General features: G+C 40.4%; 1 protein-coding gene across 3 annotated transcripts in view; it reads right to left on the bottom strand.

Moving 5' to 3' along the window:
* The window catches only part of EPHA4 (EPH receptor A4), a 159540-nt gene extending 139800 nt beyond the window's left edge, over positions 1 to 19740 (bottom strand). For all 3 annotated transcript variants that reach the window (XM_074191273.1, XM_074191274.1, XM_074191275.1), the window contains exons 1-3: positions 19637 to 19740; positions 15968 to 16035; positions 10861 to 11524 (exon numbers count right to left, since the gene is read on the bottom strand). In XM_074191273.1, the coding sequence (XP_074047374.1) occupies positions 10861 to 11524; positions 15968 to 16035; positions 19637 to 19727 (823 nt within the window). In that variant the 5' untranslated portion in view covers positions 19728 to 19740. The remainder of the gene's footprint in view (positions 1 to 10860; positions 11525 to 15967; positions 16036 to 19636) is intronic.
* Positions 19741 to 20665: the final 925 nt, after the last annotated feature.

Raw genomic sequence — 20665 nt, 5'->3', positions numbered from 1 at the left:
GGTATGTAATATCCAAAAAAGCATGCGCATGCACACACACACACACACACACACACACACACACACACAAACCTATAAACACAAAATCTGCAAAGACAAGAACTCCCTAGGATTAAAAGATATTGTTAAATGACCTCTAATGATAATGTGCACATGATAACTAATAAGGATAAATGAAAAAAAAAACCATAACCTGGTAAAAGCTTTCACTGATCTTGATTCAAGCCACCTGTTCTTCTTAGGAGAAAAATTAAACTAGTTGTAATTAAACTGCTGTAATTCATTAACAGCATTGATACTGATGAATGCTTGAACTTTTCCTTAAAGTGTTGATAATGAGAAATAAAACTGATTGTTCATTTAATTACACCTCTGATTGGAAACACACCATGAAAGCCAGACACACAAAAAAGTGACAGCAACATTATTAAAGTATCTTTGTCTCCTCCCTTTGTTATCTGCTTATTATTCCATCAATGAAACATAAGGAACAGATATGACTACAAGACATAATTAAATGTCTTAAGACTGGAGAGTATATTACCATATTAAGTTTGGAAAATTAATTCATCAAAAGCGATGATTTGCTCACAGCTTTTGGGTCAGACATTTCTAAGGCCGTGCTAGCTATGAATAGTGGTGGTTTGGGGGAGAAATAACTAGAAATCAGAATTCTATAAAGGAATTTATTTTGTTAAGTAGAATCTGGGAAATTTCTGATCTTAAAGGAGATGTTCTTATGGACAAAAGCCCAACAGAAAGGCATTCCAAAGAGAACTGTGTCTTAACTAATCATGAGGTTTACCCATATTTACCTGCCATGGTATTATGGGAGGAAATCAGTATTCTGTTAACCTCTGACCCTATGGAACTAAAGCAGACAAAGAGCCAATCTGGAGCCATGGGAGACTGTAGTCAAATGTTAAGCAGCAGGGAACCAATTGTTAAAGAAACATTTGGCTTTGGAGCAGGCATTTTCACTGGTGCAAACTGCTATTCACAGAAACAAGCCATGAAGAGATAACACCATAAAATATGAACAAAATGGTGCTTTTTTTTTTTTGCCTGGCTCCTAAATTGTTGGCTTTATGGGACTCCATGCTGAACAGTATGAAAAAAAAAATCCAATTTGCTTTGAAGCGTATTAGTCTGTCTAACATCCTAATTATTGTTTACACTGCCATTTGCCTTCTAATAAGAATTGAATAATTACCCACCACTTCATAGTTTAAAAATACAAGCAAACAGGATTATCTGGGCAATTAAGAAACTGTACCACAGCTTTGTACTGGTGCTCTGAAAATATCTGCACACAGAGAGGGGAAATGATAATTATCAATCAACTTCACTTCAAATGGTAGCTTAAGGATTTGGAACAATTTGAGATCTGTAACTTATTAAGAGAAGGTTGCCAGGATCACCTTTGTGAAGTGTGGGTCAGTTTAAATCCATCTATAGAAAAAAAGAGAGTCAGATAAATCAGCTGAATTTTCTCATCCACTAATGACACTAGAGCAAATAGCAAGTACAGAGAAGCTTTCTGCTGTTCTTTAATCCTAATAATCCATCCCAAATGGACTTTGAACAGCACCAGCAAAGTTTTTCAAAGGATGCTGGAGTTCAACCAAAGCTTACCATCCTTCCATGCTATGTTAGCTGACCTTGCATCCTTCACTTAATCATGCTGCAGTCTAAACCCATCTTCGGCACCCTGTGAAATTAGTTTCAACCTTCGCTCACTAGACTTCAAAAAACACTGGACGTAACCCCTCTTCCTTTTTTTATTAGATGCTGATGATCATAGCCTTTCCAGAATAGCATCATACCAGAAATAATTGAAAAGCATTGCCAGTCAACTGCAGCATATCCATGTCACCTCTTCAGTAGGTTACCAAAAAATATAATTCAATAAACTTGGAAAACATCATCAAGAAATAAATTGAAGGCATTTTCACTAATAGGGATTCCAGGAAAGGAATATAGTCAATCCACAAACATTTATTAAGCCCTTACTATGTTACAAGCACTATCCTAAGTGATGATTTTACAAAGAAATACTATATCAAGACTTGCTCTCAAGGAGCTCACACTCTACTGGGGATACAAAGTAAAAAGAACTAGTTACCTAAAAGATCAATGAAAGAATCCAGACACCTATATGAACCTTGCCCAGTGTTACTTATCACAGTCCTATCATTCCACTCCAGATCCTTTTAGTGACTTTTGAAATGCAGCAAATATTTCCCTCCAAAGAATCAATTGTACCTTTCACTTTACAATTTGCTTTCAAGTTTTATTGGCAGATACTTGTCAACATCCCATGCCAAAAGACAAGTGTTTGAGCTCTGTCATCTCCTCCCACCACCAAGCTTCATCAGAAAGATAACACCAAAGCTACAGCAGAAGCAGTCCTGGTATAGACAGGCTGAAAGAATTCTCCACTGTGCAGCTCCTTCCCAAAGGTCAAAATGAAATGAGCAGCAAGAGATTCAGGAGTTTGGTACAGGGCAGGAGAGAGTGAAACCCAGCCATGGGGCAAAGCTAAGACCCCAAGGACAAAAGGAGTCCTGTGCAAATAGGGACAACTCCCTGCCCCCAACCTCCACCCCCCAATCTCTTTAACAAAGCATTAAAATCAAAACCGAATTAATTTGCATGGAATCCAAATCATGGGGTTCTGCCTAAACAGAAGGGGATTTTGGCTAGGCTTTCCAAAGGAAGCTCTTATCTCTTTTGTGAAAGGGGGAAATGGGTGTGCTGTTTTGCATGAGGGTGTATACAAAATATGCAAATGAGGAATCTGCTGCTTGAAAAGGGAGAACTGGCCAGACAGTTGACAATCCCCATTCACACACATACACACACACACACACACACACACACACACACATATACAAAAACTTTTGGAGGCCCCAGTGGGAAGGACGAGAAGGGGTACCAACATTTTTGTTTCCCAGGGAGCTGAACAAGGTCTGAATATTCATAAAATGTCCATTTAGTCATGGGAGTGTTAATTGTCTCCTGGATCATGAAATTCTGTGACCTCACCTGCTCTCCCTAAAGACATATCAAAAGGACCAGCCATAATGTGATGCAAGGAGGAAGGTTTGCACCATGAGTGAAAAAAGACAGGCTCAAAAGAGACAAGGGTCCAGCTGAGGGTTGTCTTCATCATTTCTTTTTACAAGAGCAATAAAAATCAGAGATCACTGAACCATGTTATTGAACAGAGATAAATAGTACCTAAACGGTCATGATCTATAGATCATGCAGAATGTCTAATTGTATGGACACATCATAAATGCTGAAGAGTTGTGTCCTAAGCTCTCTCTGAAACTTTCCCATTTCTAATTTTCAGTTTAGAGATGACCAAATTTTAAATTCCATTTTGATGAAAGTGTTGTCAATCACCCACAAAAGGAAGGAAAATTCAACTCTAATTCAAGACTGGAAACTCTAAAATGGCATGAATTAGAAATTTAAACTGTGTGCGCAAAGGATGTAATGGGAATGAGCAATGATCCTTCCAATCTAATCAATGGAGCCAACAAAACCAGATACTTTGATTCAAAAAATCCATTCTAAAGTCTGAATGATTTCATTAAACAATCTACATTTTTCAAAAGTGGGAGTTGTCAAATCTCCACAACTCCTGGCTTCCGGATAGGTAAATAGTTTTAGGCAATGAAGGGGAGATTGGATAGGTTCTCTGTCTTTTAATGAAAGAACTATGGGTGTCTATGAATATAGGCACTACCTATTTGATACTACTTGAGGAGTCTTTATTATTATACAGATTCAGATATTCCACTTTCCCATGAACTACAAAGCGTAATTCCATGAAGAGATACTTGATATAATAGTTAACCAATAGCATGCTAGCTATCCTGTATGTTTCCTACCTTCAATTATCCCCATATATAAATTTCAGGAATGTATGTGTTTACTATTATAATTATTAGTACTTTTTCTGAGTGTACTTATTCTGTACAGAAGAGATTATTATTACCCATCCATGAATCTCTCTCTCTGATCTCATACTATATATATATATATATATATGTACATATATGTTCATATATAACCATATGAATATCTATGAATCTAAATAGATATCTATATATACATTTCATATATGTACCCATGTAGATTCACTTATATATATGGATAAATGAACTTATATGTGTATGTATTTTATAGGTATATATAAAGTTCATTCATTCATTCATTCATTCATCTAAAAAGTACTTGTTAAGATTCTACTCTATTGTGTTAGGAGAAGAACCTCTGGTTTGCCAGGTTGAGGCACCTCTCATGGAGCCATATGAGTCTGACTCTTTGCTGGGAAGCATGTGTCTTCTGAAGATAACACAGGGAATTTCTGATTGGTGTGTATATGCATATATATGTGTGGATGGCATGCATGTGCATCATATGTATATATGTATACATAATATACACTGCAAGATTATACCATCTAAATATATAGCATATTTTATATAAATAATAAATATAACAAAAGATATAAAATGCTACAAATAATATAGATATATCAATGGATACATATATATCTATCTATAACTATACATATCTATCTATCTGTACATAGGGGAAAAGGAGAAAGAGAGAAGGATGTATGGAAGGATGAGAGCCTGTTCTGTAGAAGGCCAGAAAAATGCTAAAAACTGTAATAGCATTTAAATAGTGCTATAAGATTTTCAAAGTGTTTTACTGATATTGTCTGATTTGGTCCTCACAATAATCTTGAGAGGTAGGTGCTGTTATTATCTCCATTTTACAGATGAGGAAACTGAGGCAGGCAGATTTTAAGTGACTTCCCCAGGGTCAGTGATTTCAAAATTCAACTCGAGTCTTTCCAACTTCAAGTCCAGTGATCCCCCTAGGTGCATCAATAATGTAAGTACTTCTTTTTTTTATTTTGTTTATATAGAAGTCATTCTTAATAAAAATTTAATGATTCAGAAATTTGTTCATTCATTTCACTAAAGAAGTATTTATTCATCTCCTTTTCAATGCAGTGCATTGTGCTAGGTAGAGGAACCTCTGGCTTGAGAGATTGAAGCACCTCTCATAGCGCTAGACATGAACTCTGGCTCATTGCTTGGGGGTTGGGAAGACATAGATCCTGCAAAAATGACACGGGGAACTCCTAATTAATCAGTGATTGGTGGAAAGATCTGAGTGATGAAAAGATCCTCCAACATGATGGTAATAAATGAGCGATGCTCTGTACAGATGATTCTACCCTTTTCTTCTTAATTTAATGACCTTGGACAGCCAGGAAGAAGTGGGATGCCTCCCCCCATGTGGCAATGACAATGGAAGCATAAATGCAAGCTTTTATAGACCACAGATGGGGGAAGAGTCCATCCCCTCTGATTCTCTGTTTTTAGTCTTGTTCAAGATAACTCCCTTCATGGGGAACCAATCAGAAGCTTCCCATGTCATCTCACCTAAGTGCATTTCTGTCTGCAAAGAACCAAAGTTCATATCCCAGATTCAAGCAACATGCCCCAATTCAACAAATAAGGAATTCCTCTGATTATTCCCACTGTAAATATAGAAATTTTGAGGGCAGGGGGAGATAACTAACAACCTGAAGAATCAGGATAGGTCTCACTTAAAGGGAACTAGAGAATCCAATAGGCAGAGGTGAAGAGGTAAGGCATTCTAGGTGTAAGAGGACAAGTTCAGCAAAAGCCCCAGAGGCAGGAGAAAGCATGTTAATTGAAGGGGGAATAGCAAATAAATCACTTTTACTGAAAGTCACTCTCCTAATCCCAATCCAACTCAAACTAATCAAAGTTTTACTCAGGCAGCTAGGGGGTGCAATGGATAGAGCATCAGCTCTGGTGTCAGAAAGACCTGAATTCATGTCTTTATCTAAACTGTTTGGATGAGACTAAGTTAATTTAATCCTGACCCATGTTTTAACAGAAATCTTCTAGGACCTATCATTTTAATTCATTATGGGGACTTATGGTTTTATTTGGGGGAGGGAGAGAAAGCTATAAATCTTAAATGGTATACTCAAAACTCCTTCACAGAAGGATTGACTACATCACATTTGGTGTGACCAGAATAGGTCACTACTTGAGTCCTACAAAAATCTGGTCACACAAACAGAAGGAAAAAAAGTCATAATGGGAGTTGGGGGTTGGGAAAGGAAAATAATTAAATCTTGCTCTTCTGATAGAAAATGAAATTCTCCTTTTTTTTCAGTCATAGGCATGTTTCCAAATCTCTGAAATAAAAGCAACCATGCTTTTCAAGTGGTTTCTTCCTAAGGAAAATTTTCAAAGGTAAAGGAAAATTAAAAAAAAAAAGGAAAAGCAAGGTTATGAAAATACAACTCAGAATGAACTACATTTTAAATACTTTTTCACCATTCCTTCTCCTATAGCCCACTAGTGTTTTAGAAAAACAAAGTGTTCACTTTCTTGCTATTGATTTCTCTTGAAATTAAAACTGAAATATTCAGTTTTATAACATAAAGCCATTTTTACCTGCTGGGATGTATCCATTGGTAGGGCTGCTAGATGGTATAGTGGATAGAGCATTGGTCTTAGGAGTCAGGAGGACAGGAGTTTGAATTCAGCCTCAGACACTTGCCACTTACTAGCTGTGGGCAAGTCACTTAACCCTGATTGTCTTGCATCCAGAGCCATCTCCAGTCATCCTGATTCATATCTGGCCCCTAGACCCATTTGGCTCTGGAGAAGAAAGTGAGGCCGGTGACTTAGCACAGTACCCTCTTATTCAAATTCAATTCATGTGCTTGTCATGGCATCACCTCCCTGATGTCATGGTCTTCTTGGAGAACAAAGGACAAAATCATCATCATCATCATCATCATCATCTAATGGTCCATTCTTTATTTTTCCCTCTATTTTTAAAAAAATATCTTCACCTTCCCCCCAAAAGAGATGTATATAACTAGATATAAAACAGGTTCCACAATTTCCATCATCAAAATATAAGATTAAGTTTCTAGCCAAGCTGATGTTACCCCAAAACTGTAATTATCTTGGTGTTCAGTGTCACACTATAGAAGGGAATTTCCTAATTTGCTGTCAGTATTCTTCACGAAGTATCTCCTAAAATATTATTTATTAAAGTTTTAGAAACCAAAAAGAGTAAATATTTATGTGTCTTGGGATTAACTTCTCAGTTTACAAACTTGGTATAAAAAATTTTTTTTAAGTCTCCTTTCCTCCAATTCCCATACCCCCTAATAGAACTGCTTACTATTTCTGAAGTAATGAAAAAACACTGTAAAACATCTGGAACAATTCCTCAGGGGGCAAAAAAGTGGGAGGGGGAGAGTTAAGGTGGATTTCTTTCTCCTTTCCTGACAGCATGACAAGGTCTCAGCAGAACAATTATTCTCAGTACCAAGGCCTCCTTCCACAAGTTCAAACTACTAACTCCAGTCATCTATTCTCCTTGAGAGGGCAGAAGAGTTACTTAACAGTCTTTGTTGTCTCAATGCAACTGAACAAAATCATTTCAGAAAATGTTATTCGAGAGCAAAAGCTAGAATGAACTTGCAGCTGCTTTGGGAGGGCAAACCAACAGTCACCTTCTAAACTTTGGACATGCCTCTTCATTCTTGGTCTCCATTAGCATGTACTGCTTATAGGTAAGAAGGGTAAGAGGAAATGTAGTTTTGTCCCCAAGGTCCCTTGAAGACTCCACCAGATGACCAGGGTTAGATCTCAAACAACAGGACACCCCAGGCCCCCAGCCACATGGCCATTTTTGCCCACCAATCCTTTGTCAAACATTTAAGATCTTAATCAATCTTAGCTCTGACCTCCCAGCACCCACGGAAGATGGATGAGGAAACAGGTGACCTTTCCCCTTCTCTTGTATTTATCCTGCCACAGTAGACCCATTGAAAAAACAATTGGGGCGGAACCTGCCCCCAGAGTTCTGAAGCCTTTACCAGGACTCTCCTCTATAGCCTTTCTTAGGGTTAAGCTTTTTTGAACCAGATTCGCTCTTATCTAGTCCCCAACCCCAACTCATCTCATCCAAAAGAAAATTTTCTAAGACATCAAGAAATGAATAGAAATTGACCCAACATAATTTTTAACAGGAATAAAAGATTCAAATGTTTAGCTTCTTTTTGAGTAGGGCTATAGCTCTAATAGCAGAGGGAAAGCAATTTTATTATAAAGTAACTCTGACCCTCAACCAGTGTCCAGGCAAATAGCTATGAACTTGGAAGGATTACCACAGTAACCATGGAAGGGAGTATTTTTTTTTTATTTGCATTGATTTACTTTCTTAAACCATGTGAAAAAAGGAATCCACTAAATTAGGATTCATTGACATTTAAGTTTTTCCTCTCTTATATCCATGACTTCATCAGAGATTGTTACTGTTTAGGGGTTCAGGGATAGAGAAACCCTGTAGCAGATGTTGAGAGGTGGAAGATCCTGGAGAAAAGCAAGGCAAGACCAGTCATTCCAAGTAAAGTTCTTTGAAGGTATGGGTAGAATCTCCAAATTCTCCATATACTTATTCATTCTGAAATGACTCATCTCCACTATCAACCAATAAATAGAAATTTCTTGAGTTAAAACCAGGAAATGGACTACACCTGACTCACTCAACAAATCCTCATGGACCTTCTGCTAGGTAGTATTTCATTCCACTTCTTCCTTTCTAAACTCCCATGATGATTTCCATTAAACAAACCACTAAATGGGTCAATTATCTTTCCATTCACTTTCCATTCCATCTTTTTCTCTTTTTCCCACTAATCTGAGTTGTAAAAATGTCAGGAACCCTCACACATAACAACGTATGAGTTATTGGACTCTAGGACAATTGAAAATCAATGACTTTGGATACAGCGAGAAGTAATGCTAAATTCACTAAATGTTCACTAAAAGAAACATTTAGCAGGAACTGGAAACTAACAGTATTTTCTATGGTTCTTGACATGTAGAGTTGTTTAAGTTGTTGTCTTGCAGAAATTCAAAAGACAGAATAATTTACTCTAAATCTGATGCCCTGTCACTTCACTGTGTTTTTCAATTTTTGCCATCATTGTGATTTAGTTGCCTATAAGATATGCTTATGTATTTTCTCATCAGAATGCCAGAAAGAATCCTAAGTCTGCTATGTGGCACAGGCTAAATAGTGATTATTAACTCAAGGGCAAAATGACAAAATGCCAAGGAAATAAGTTTTTTAAGGTATTTCAAGTGTGATGTTTAAATGCAAATTACTGTCTTGCCACTGGGTGGGCAGGAATAGTTGACAGACAACCTTTCTCATTATCTTATAGTGAAATTAAACAAGAACTGAAAATAGTTAATTTCCCCCAAATGAAAAACAAGCAAACCCCAGGAAAGCTGACATTAAAACTCTTTTATAAATATCTAATCAACCACTATGAACTATGAAAGTCAAATTCAATACATTTCTATGATCCAACAGAATTTTTTTTTAAAAGCCATAAATATTGCTGCTTTTCAATCAATTTCAGTGTCATACAGTTGATTAATTCCCTCCTTTAAGTTAGTTAAAAGATCTGAATTGCCATTTGGCAATCAGCTATCTTAGTCACCCTAATGACCAAATCAGATGAACATATGGTAATTCCATCTAATGTTCAGCAATGCAAAATCTGAGAAGCCACCTATGGGCCAATTCTGAGTTATGCAGTTATGCAAGACTAGAACTGTTTCGTCCTAATACCAATAATAGAGAAAACAAAAAGGAAAATCATTGCTACATATTTTTTTAAAAATCAGTTTAGGAAAACATAGGATAATTTTGTCTTTTCAGTAACCTTTTATTCCTATCATTGCACAGACCCAGAGGACATTATAAATGAAAATTTTATTCCCTATCACAGAAGCACAATAACTACAAATAGGTTTATTTATAAATATGTATATACATATTTATACACATAAATATATATATATATATATTTATATTTATGTATACACACACCCACAAAATCAGTCTTCTGTTTGAAACAGAAAGTAACATTAGCAGGTAGCAATAAGCTATACACACTAATTACTCAACAAAAATTGTCATTAGTCATTAATGAGATAAACTGCTTAGATGACTTAGAAAACTTAGAGCAATCAAAATAAATCACAATTTGCTGCCTATGACCACAAATCAAATCAAGAGCTCTTATCAACTTGGTACCACCTCCTAAGGGAAATAAAGAAGGTTTATGTCAAAATTAATTTTACTTAGAGGTGGTGTCTATCTGTGCGTAAAGCAAGTTCAGTGTGCCTCAGAGAAATAACCATGAAAATTTGTAGCACATGTGTCCAAAGACAGACAAGCTGCCCAGAGTGGGTCTATCTTAATCAATGGAGCTGGTTGGATTATATTGACCCAATCATCTCATTATATCTAACTCTACCCATACATTAACACATGTCTACACACATGTCTACACACATGTTGGCACTCTGCTACTTTACCACACATTCCTAGTTGAAAACTCTGGCTCAAGAAATGAGTGCCCTCTCTCTTTAAGTGAGGATCAGTCAAGTGTATCTATTGCTTCATTGGGTTCATTTAAATTGCATAGGCTACATCAAGCCAGTTCGGATCTAAGAGCCTGTTAGCAAATGTGTTTGACCTTCTGCTGATTATAGCAAGATCATTTGTTTTGTCAGAATTATAAACGTCTTAGCCTTGCCACCTGGAGCTTTTGGACTTGCTCATTAGACCCCTCTGTCCCACTGCATCCCACAGGGGCTGCTAATTACTGGCTTTACTCCATTTAGTCTCATCTCTGATTTAATTATGTGCACTAAGCTCTAATGAAAAGTACAATATGGCTGTTCCTACCTTGGCATTCTCCATTTCTCTCTTCATGACCAGCATTGCATAGACAGTTGCCAATGGGTACCAGCCATTCACCATCTGCCCCACAATACATTTTTGGCACATCCTTCTCTTCTGAGTTATTGACACAGGAGCCTCGAACTTCCACTAGGGAGGATGTATCAGCCCCAGTGATGGTGTCTGGAAACTGAGCCAGATTGCGAACTGTCAATGGGCACTTCTTATAGAAAACCCGAACAGACACCAAGGCTATGCAAGCCCCAACATCTTGAAAAGCCAAGTAGAACCCCTTCTTACTCAATGGTCCCACATCTCTTATCTCAGTATTCAACTTCATGATTCTGTCACCAATGTCCACTTGGGTGAAGCTTTCATCAGCAGCAATGGTGTCAATCTTGGCAAACTGGCTTTCTCTGATAAATCGCTCCTTGTCATTGTTGGATTCATAGTAGTACAAGTTAAAAGTCTCTTTGCAAGTTCCCATAACCCCTGGTAGGCTATTGCAGTCTCTCAGTGTGAATTTAATCTCAATATATACCCTCTGAGCCCCTTCCCGGGGAATCCAATCAGTTCGTAACCAGTTGTTTTGGCTGGACTCCATCACATTGCAGACTTGGTAAGTACGGATTGGAGTGTTTTTCTCATCCATAATGCTCACTTCTTCCCACTGTGAATATCCAAAGAGAAATAAACCCAATGAAAATTTACATCAAAGCATTACTTGATAATCTTTTCTTTCTTTCTTGATAATCTTTTTTCTTTCTTTCTTTCTTTTTTCTTTCTTTTCAATTTTATTTTTTTCCAGCATCAGAACTATTAAAAAATGGGTATACAAAACCAAGGAAATACAAAAAAACAGCTATAGAAGTCTCTTAAGAGAAATATAATCATAATCACTTATAAAATATTTTGATACTAAGCATTTTTTCCCACTGGTTCTATCTAGAGAAGAATATGAGCCAAAGACTCAGGTAGTCCCATCTGTGGTGAATTTATTGTCTATGAGTTCTCCACAGTTATTTCTGGTGGTCTAGCAGCCTCCAGTTCACCTATTACAACAGCCCCAATTGGAAGTGGCAACAGTTCAAATTTGCTTATAAATGAAAACCCAGTAATGTGTATTGTTTCAACAATTGAGCAGAGACCTGCAAATTAAGGACAGGAAGAGTGTAGCTTGCCAAAGGAAGACAATTATCAGTTAATTAGTAGAACTCCTGTCAGAACTTTGCTCCCTAATACCTAAAAAATGTCAGTCTTTCCTTTTGGCACAATCTCTGTTCTTTAAAAAGAAAAAAAAAACACATTCACACCATTCTGTGATCCCAAGTAATCCCAAGAAAATGGGCAGTCTACAGTAAAGCCAAGAATCCCAGATCTGGGGCCATTTGCAATGGAAACTCTAACTTTAAAACCATTTGTTCGTATAATCATTATGTATGTTTGTTTATTCCTTTTGAAATTTCAGAAATCCAGAAGTTTTAAGAAAGGAATATGGCAGCAAACCCATTTTATTTCACTCTAAATCTGCCTTGAAGAGTGGAAAATAAACTAGCAGATGGAAATTATGTCACCAAGAATGAGAAAATTTAACAAGAGTGGGAGCCGTGACATGCAGGCTGAATTTGATGTGCCTGGAAAATCTGCTTGGTCTCATTTGTTATTCAAAGGATTAGAAATCTAGAGACCATCTAAGTTCAGTCCCTTTGGTTTGTGGATGAGGAAACTGAGGCTTGCCCCTGGTCACACAGGTTATAGCAGAGGTAGAATCTGCACCCATGTCCTTAGACTTCAGAGCTAGGGGTTCTTTCCATTGTACCACACATTTCCCTATCAATTGTTTAAAGATGTCACTCCCTAGAGCAGGTTGAGTTTGCAGGTGTAATAAGTTGGTAAAACCATGAGATGAATTCTCCATCCCAATCATTCATTATCATCCAGTCTACTGGATTTCTATAGACCTGATATAAATTTATAAGAGTAGCAAAATAAGCACATCACTATAAGGAAAGGAGTTGATTTTAAAATTTGTATTATATAATAGTTTCAATTAGATCCTCATTTTGCTCAAAGAATTAAATAAAATATATCTTCCAGAGTCTGGATATTATTGAATATTAGTAGTAGAGAAAATGTATTGGATATACATGAGAGAGTTCATAAAATAACATTCTTTTTTATCTGCTACCATTAAGAATGTTGGATTAAGGGAGCTAGGTCCAGGGATGAAGTTAAGTATGTAATATGAAACAAAACTGATTTTCTTCCTTCTTGTTATCAAGCTATTACCAATAATTTCTTTTCTTCGGGAAAATAGTCGATGAATACAACATATAATCTCTCCCCCAAAAATATTCCCTAAGGTATTCCATCTCAAATGAGCAAAGAGAATATCCTAATCTGGGCTGAGATACACAGGTTTTGTCTACACTGTAGAAAACAAGGTATTTAAAGCCCCAAAGTGGGATTTTTTCCACTGAAACTTCCTGCTTGATTAACTACATAGCTCAAATTAACTGAACCACTGACAAAACTCCCCATTCACTGCATTCTAGGGTATACAAGAGCAAGACCATGAGTGGTCAACTCTTTTAAATGAGAATTGCCCCTAAACAAAGTTCTGTGTTAAAAGGATGCCATGGAGATTAGGTTCTGTAAGATTGGTCTCCTAGAAGAAGGTGGGATAAAATAAGGAGTGTCTCAAGATCTATGATGACTTGCTTGTTATCTTTTCCAAAATGTGTCCTTATGAACAAAAAAAAAAATCAATCATTGCAGCAATTTGGCTTCACCTATATTTTAGATTCCCAACTAAAAAAACTATCAAATGTTGTAAATAATAACAATAATAATAAGACCTGACTTTATAAAGCACCTTAAAATTTGCATATCACTTTGCATATAATAAGCAGTTTTTATAAAGACAGATTTAGCTTAAATAATCCAATTTGGGGCATTAAATTTTTTCAACTATGAAATTTAGAGAAAATTATAAATTAAATTTATAACTCAGAATATTAGTTTTACTAGGGCTACTCTATATTTGGGAATAGGTAGTTCTATTTAATGTATAAGTTTATCATCACCATGTCATAAAATTCTTAAAATGCTGGACATGTAATGAATTATCTGATAGATCCATAAGGCGGTTCTGCAGAACTATTCGGAAATAGTTCTCATATATAAATAAACCAACTATCACATTAAAAAAAAAGTTTTCTGTCTACAAAAACTGACCAGGATGCTTTTTAACAATTCTGGAAAAGAAAAATTGAGACTATGATAATTTTCAATATAAACTTGCCAAGAACCAGACGGGCTGTAGAGGGCTCTACAATTTGTCACTAACTTGCTTCAAATAGACCACACATACAGGAATTTAGTGAAATTTAGTCCAACCTAAGACTGTAGGCATTCCTGCCTCAAACCGGAGCATAGCTTTCAATAAGGAAAATCTGGCAAGTGAACATGATTAATAATTCAATGACACCTTCCATCTTCAATTTTACTGGTGGTTCTCATATATTTTAATCTACAGAGAAGTATTCCTGGTGCAGCCAAGAAAGCCGGTGTGAATCAGTGACCTTTCCAGGGTATAGGATTAACAAGAAGCCTCACTCTCACTGAGATAAAGCTGTACCTTTCTCCACTGTCAAAGGATGAGGGCAATTGCCTACAATCAACAGTGAATACAGCCTGTCTACACTGCCAGAGACTTGCCAATCATAGCGTCCCTTTAAAAAAAATGGTTTTGAGGACAGTGTAGTATTTTTCAGCACAAAATCATGAAAAACTGCAGTCAAGTTCAGTCAAAAAACAAAACAAAAGTAATGAGTTAAACTAATATTACATTATTGTTTGCCTCAGACAAACAAGTCAAAATTTCTGCCAGAAACTAGGGTCTTTAAAAGCCAGCTTAAAATTTCTTCAGCTCTATAAATTATTTCTTTGACTTATTTTTGAAAGGAGAACGTGATCACCTGCAATAGCTCCTATAAATCTTTTTCCTTATAAATCACTCAAGTGTTTATTCAGTTCATGGGTGTGTGGCACCATACTGGGGACTAGTTCTTGTATTTTGCTTAGTAAAGCCTCTTAATCTTGCAACCCCATTATTTTCAATCAGTGAATCTTAGTCACAGAATACTCAGAGTGTTAGGCAGGGTCATTTGTTTAATTTCTAAAGGATTTGAGAGTTATTTTAATTTGGCAGGAGCAAGATGCACAATGCTGACATATTTCAAAGACTGTTTCCTAGTACTAATATTTAAAGGGGGGGGGGGATGGGGAAGGAGGAGAAATGTTGCCATTTGCCTATTTTCATTTCTTACATCCTCAGATGGAGGCAGTGATCGGCAAGTGCTACATATACTGAGACAAATTAACACTGAATATTTGCACCAAAGATGAAGTCTCTCCTACTTAACCAGTCATCCCCACCCCTATGACCTTAGACTAGAAATTCTCTTAACTTTCCACATTCAGCACAAATAATGCAAACCCCAAACTGTTGAGTTGGAGTTTCTGTTTCTATTGAAGACAGTCGATGCAACTGGCAAGAGAAATGGCTTTCCCACAGAGTACAGAGGCAAACACAATGATGGGAGGTTGTGATATGAAGGCATGAGGCTTTTACGGATGTGTATCCTCAGAATCAGACCTGCCTATATGCAGTAAGACCTGCCTTCTCCCTCCTCTATCTAGATGTATTCATTTTCTTAATCTGGAAATAACACAATTGCTCCAAAGTTAACCCCTCTAAGGTCTTCCACGGCTATAACAGAAATAGGCATAGATTCCAATTTGGTCCCCAGATCATGTTTCTTGTTGGTATTTTAGTTTTAAATAGGCATCTAAGTTCATGCCTCAACCAATCTCCTAATTTTGAAACCCCTTTCTGCCCTTTTGGTTTCTAGTTCTTCCATGACAGAGTTATCCAAAGGGAGTATAGAATTTCTCCAACAAAGCCTAATTCACTTCATAGGCCATGGAGGAAATCTGACCTCCTCACCACAATCAACAATAATCGAGCCATTAGGACTCTCCAGAAAGTTACTAATCACTCTTAAAAAAAAAAACTCCTCTTTTGATCAGTTACCCATTCAGAACTTACCCCTCCTTCCAAAGGGCTGGCTATCCACCCAAGCTCTCCCTGAACCGATCTGGAATCCAATAAGGTAACTGCAGAAAAACAAAGCAAAATAGATTAATTTCCAATCACTAAAAGCCAATACTACAGAAACTATTTGCTTGAGCGTTTCCATATGTGAGGAGGGTAAGCACATCCAACTCTGATCTAAACCCAAACTTTGTTTCACTTATGTAAATAATCATTATTCACTTGATCTTCTCCCCCTTTAAATCTGCAGGTTTTTATTTATTTAACTTGCCTAGCAGTTAAAATTCCTTCCAAGGACTCTGTTAATCCACTTGGTTTTAAAGATAAATGCAGAATTCAAAATCAAATGAGAAGACAATATGCAATTAAGCTCCAGAGTAAAATATGCAGATATCTATGAGTGGCATTGGATGGAATTATATTTATTTTCATAAGTTTCAGGTGACTATATAACCTAACTGCCTGGTAAAGTCATAATTGAATTCTTTATGAGATTCCCCCAAGGATCATAAAAGACTAAAGGTTCTTTTTTTTTTTTGGTTGGTTGGTTTTCCCCCTGCTTCTATCCTCCCTTTCTGCATATCACAACTAAATCTATGTGGCTCCAATGTAGGACAAGCTGATTTTTAATAATAACAGAGTTTCAAAGGAAAGATGCCTGGTGTATTCCAAAATCATAGGCAAGTATGGAGAATAGAATAGTCTATGGTCTCTTGGTGTAGATGGTTTGGTATTACTGCCTTTGTTTTTTCCTTTCACACCTCTGAAGGGGAATTAGAGTTTTGAATTTTAGATATATACAGTAGCATCTAATGGATTTGATGTGCTTCTCTCACCTTAACAGAGAACTGCTATGAGACCACAGAAGTATGAAAGATGTCCTTTTTGGGGAATGGCTAAGGTCATTTGCCTTTATGACGTTGAGAGAATCCATTCCCTTTCCCACAGTCCCTGCTAATCTGGAGTCTCAAAAATTCACTAAAAATGAACCAATGTCATATTAACTTGATCAGCAAGGCCATCCAGAATGGGGTAAAGGATAACAATTCCCCAGAATGGGTATGATGAATCCTTCCTCACTCCAACACCGCCCCCTTTCCATTATCCAGAATTCTTTCCTCGCCAGTAGTCCCCCCTTCCCAATCCATCTTGTTATAATCGGTATTTCCTCTCCTTTTCTACCTATGGAGGGATTGAAATATCTTTGATATGTTGATTATTTTTAAGATGTAACCACTCTCTCCCTAGCCCCCACCCCCAGCACCTAGGTCTCCCTCCACCCTTCCTCCCACTTCCCTATCTTTCTTTTCTCCCAAGAGAAAAGCATGCTACATCCATTTGGATTAATGTAAGGTGGATTAAGGAAACAAAGGGAACAATGCGACCCAATTTACAAAAAAAGGGGGGGAGGGTAAAATGGGAGAAAAGGAAACGTGATGAGAATCAAAAGAAGCAACAAAATGAATTTATTGAAAAAAAATAAGGGGAGAGAGAGTTGGAGAGGAAGGAAACATCCTGACTTCTCCCTCCTAAAGCTACATCGGTGGGTTTTGGCTACAGCTCACCGCAACCCCAAGTTTAGATTTTCAAGCCTCCCAACCCCATGGATCCCTTTCCTTTCCCCTACCAAAAGGGGGGGGGGGGCACTGCATTGGGTGACATGCAGAAATACAGGAGTCTCCCAGGATGGACAATCAAGTTCACAAAGTAGCAGAGAGTAGCAGAGGGAGCATGGGGCCTCAAGATTATCTGCTGCCGTGCCCTGTCCGGAGAGGACCACCGCCTCCCACACCTGATGAGGAAGCAGAGTAGGGTAGGCCGTGGCTGATCTGGGGGCCGGAGGTGAACCAGAAACATCTTTTCCCCCTCAGAGACAATATTTCTGTGTGGTCAGGTGTGCATGTCTCCTATCTCCAGCCTCTCTAGTGCTGGGGCTACTTCTCCATCCTGTGGCTGAGGCTAAAACCCCTTTTCCCTCTTAAGGAAGAAAAAGAGCCTGGATCACGGTAGCTTAGAGATAGAGAGGATCACACACACACACACACACACACAATCTCACAACTGCCTCACTATACTGATAAACACAGTACATGCCTCTCTAGAAAAACATCCAAATACACACACACACACCTCTCTAGAAAACTCCTGAAACATATACAGACACACCTCTCTGTTGCTTCCCTAGAAAGCCATTTTAACACACACACACACACACACACACACACACACACACACAAACACTTACCTCCCTGGAAAACCATCCTCATAGACACATTTCTCTATTGCCTCTTAAGAAAACCCTGTGTACACACACACACACACACACACACACACACACACACACACACTTCTACTGCCTCCCTAGAAAATGATTGTAACACACACATTTACACCTCTCAATTGCCGCCCTAGAACATCATTCTAATACACACACACAAACACAGACACTTTTCAATTGCCTCCCTAGAAAATCATTCTAATACACACAGACACACACTTCTACTGCCTCCCTAGAAAATGACTGTAACACACACATTTACACTTCTCAACTGCTTCCCTAGAAAACCATCTTAATCCACACACACACAAACACACACACTTTTCAATTGCCTCCCTAGAAAATCATTCTAATACACACAAGCACACACTTCTATTGCCTCTCTAGAAAATGATTGTAACACACATTTACACTTCTCAATCGCCTCCCTAGAAAACCATCTTCACACACACACACACACACACACACACACACACACACTTCTATTGCCTCTCTAGAAAATGACTGTAACACACACATTTACACTTCTCAATCGCCTCCCTAGAAAACCATCTTCACACACACACACACACACACACACACACACACACACACACACACACACACACACACACTTCTATTGCCTCTCTAGAAAATGACTGTAACACACACATTTACACTTCTCAATCGCCTCCCTAGAAAACCATCTTAATGGACGAGGGAAGGCAGGTAGTTTGTGGGACAGGAGGACGCGCGCTCTCCAGACGCGCAGGGCGCCGGGCCCGCGGGGGCTCCGGACCCTCTAAAGGCTTTCCTTCGGGACTGAGACGCCCCCTCCGGGGAGGCTGGCAGGGAGCCCCGCAAAGGCGAAGCCTCCAATCTGCTGGATCGCAACTGGCTTCTCCTTCCCCGGGAGCGGGTCGGGTTCTCTCAGGGGAGGAAGGAGGGAGCCCCCGGGCCGCCCGAACCTACGGCGCAAACGGGGCGCGGGTCCCTGAACAATCAGGTCAGCCGTGCTGGGGCCGGCGCCGCGGCCGCTGTCCCGCCGCAGCCCCATTATTTCTCGGGCTTAAAAACGCAAGAGAAAAGAAAAGAAAAAGAAAAGAAAGAAGCAAAGAGGGGGGAAGGTCAGGGAGGGGAGGGGGGAAAACTTTGGACGGGCCTGGGGAGCCGCTTTCTGCCCAGACTCCTGCATCCTCGCTGCACACCGGGCGGCCCGGCCCCCCGGGCCCCGCTCGGGGGCGACCCTCTCCCGCAGCCCCGGGGCGCGGCGCTCCGCACCTGGCGGCCGGCGCATGCCAGGACTCTGGCCCCCTCCCTAACCTCGGGCAGCCCCGCGGCCGGGGCGCCCCCTCGGACCCCGGCGGCAGCCCCCCGCGGGGGTCTCCGCGCGCAGCCCGCCTCACCTTCGTTGGCGGGATAGACCCGAGAGCCGGTGACGGCGCGGCAAGTCCCGAAGAGAAGGGGGAGGAGGAGGAAGCCGAGGAGCCCAGCCATGGTGTGGCCGCTGCCCGCGCCGCCGCCGCCGCCGCTGCCGCCGCCGCCGCTATCCCAGTGGAATAAATGGCCAAGTTCGGCGTGCGGCGGCCGCTAGACTCGGCCAAGGGGGCGGGGCGCCGACGTCACGCCGCCAGCCGGAGGGCTCGGCCAATCGCGGGGCAGATCGCGCCGCCGCGGCCCCGCCCCGCCCCCCGCGGCCAGCCCGCACTTCTGGCGGCTCCTCCGCTGCCCGGGGGGCTCCGGCGGCTGGACGTGCCGGCTCGTGGGGGGCTGCCGCCTCGGGCCGCGGCTGCGCTGGTCTGCGGGGCCGGCCCGGCCCTGGCTGGCCAGCCCCTACCTGGGGGTGAGGGCGACGGAGAAGAAAGGGCCGGGGGCGCACGGGCGGCCGACCCCCTCAAGCCCCCGCATCTCCCGCGCCCTCATTCACGAAGTGTCTGAAACGGGGCAAAAACCCTCGTGGGGGGGGGGGGGGGGCTGTGGGTCTTGAAATGGGAAGGAAGAGTCGAGGTCCCTGAAAGATACGTTCGCGGTCCCCGCCCCGCGCCCTGGCCTCCAGGTGCGCTCCCCTTCAGTTTGCGGACTTGGCGCCCGGGCGGGCCGGTGCGGGGCCCCGGGGGCGCAGACCCTCCCCCTTCTGCCCGAGTCACGCAACGCCTCCCCTCGCCATCCCCCCTCCAGGGTGCAGCGCCGGCTCCATCTCCTCCCATCACTTGGGGCAAGCATCAGAAACAGGGCTGCCAAGTCCGCCTTTGGGGGTGCCGGGGTGCCTCGGGGAGGGCAAAGATGCGCGTCAGCCGGCGGGGAGCAGCTCTCTGCCCCCCGCGCCTCCATTTCTCGGGTGAAGTGCTAGGGACACGAAATAAGAACCGAGAGAGGGGGGCGTCAGCAGACCCCCCCCCAGATCTGCACCGTTTGGAAAGAAAGGAAAAACGCGC

This window comes from Macrotis lagotis, chromosome 6, assembly GCF_037893015.1.
Source record: "Macrotis lagotis isolate mMagLag1 chromosome 6, bilby.v1.9.chrom.fasta, whole genome shotgun sequence".
Lineage (NCBI taxonomy): Eukaryota > Metazoa > Chordata > Mammalia > Peramelemorphia > Peramelidae > Macrotis > Macrotis lagotis.
The sequence above is the reverse complement of the archived record's forward strand: the minus strand, read 5'-3'. Positions and strand labels throughout refer to the sequence as shown.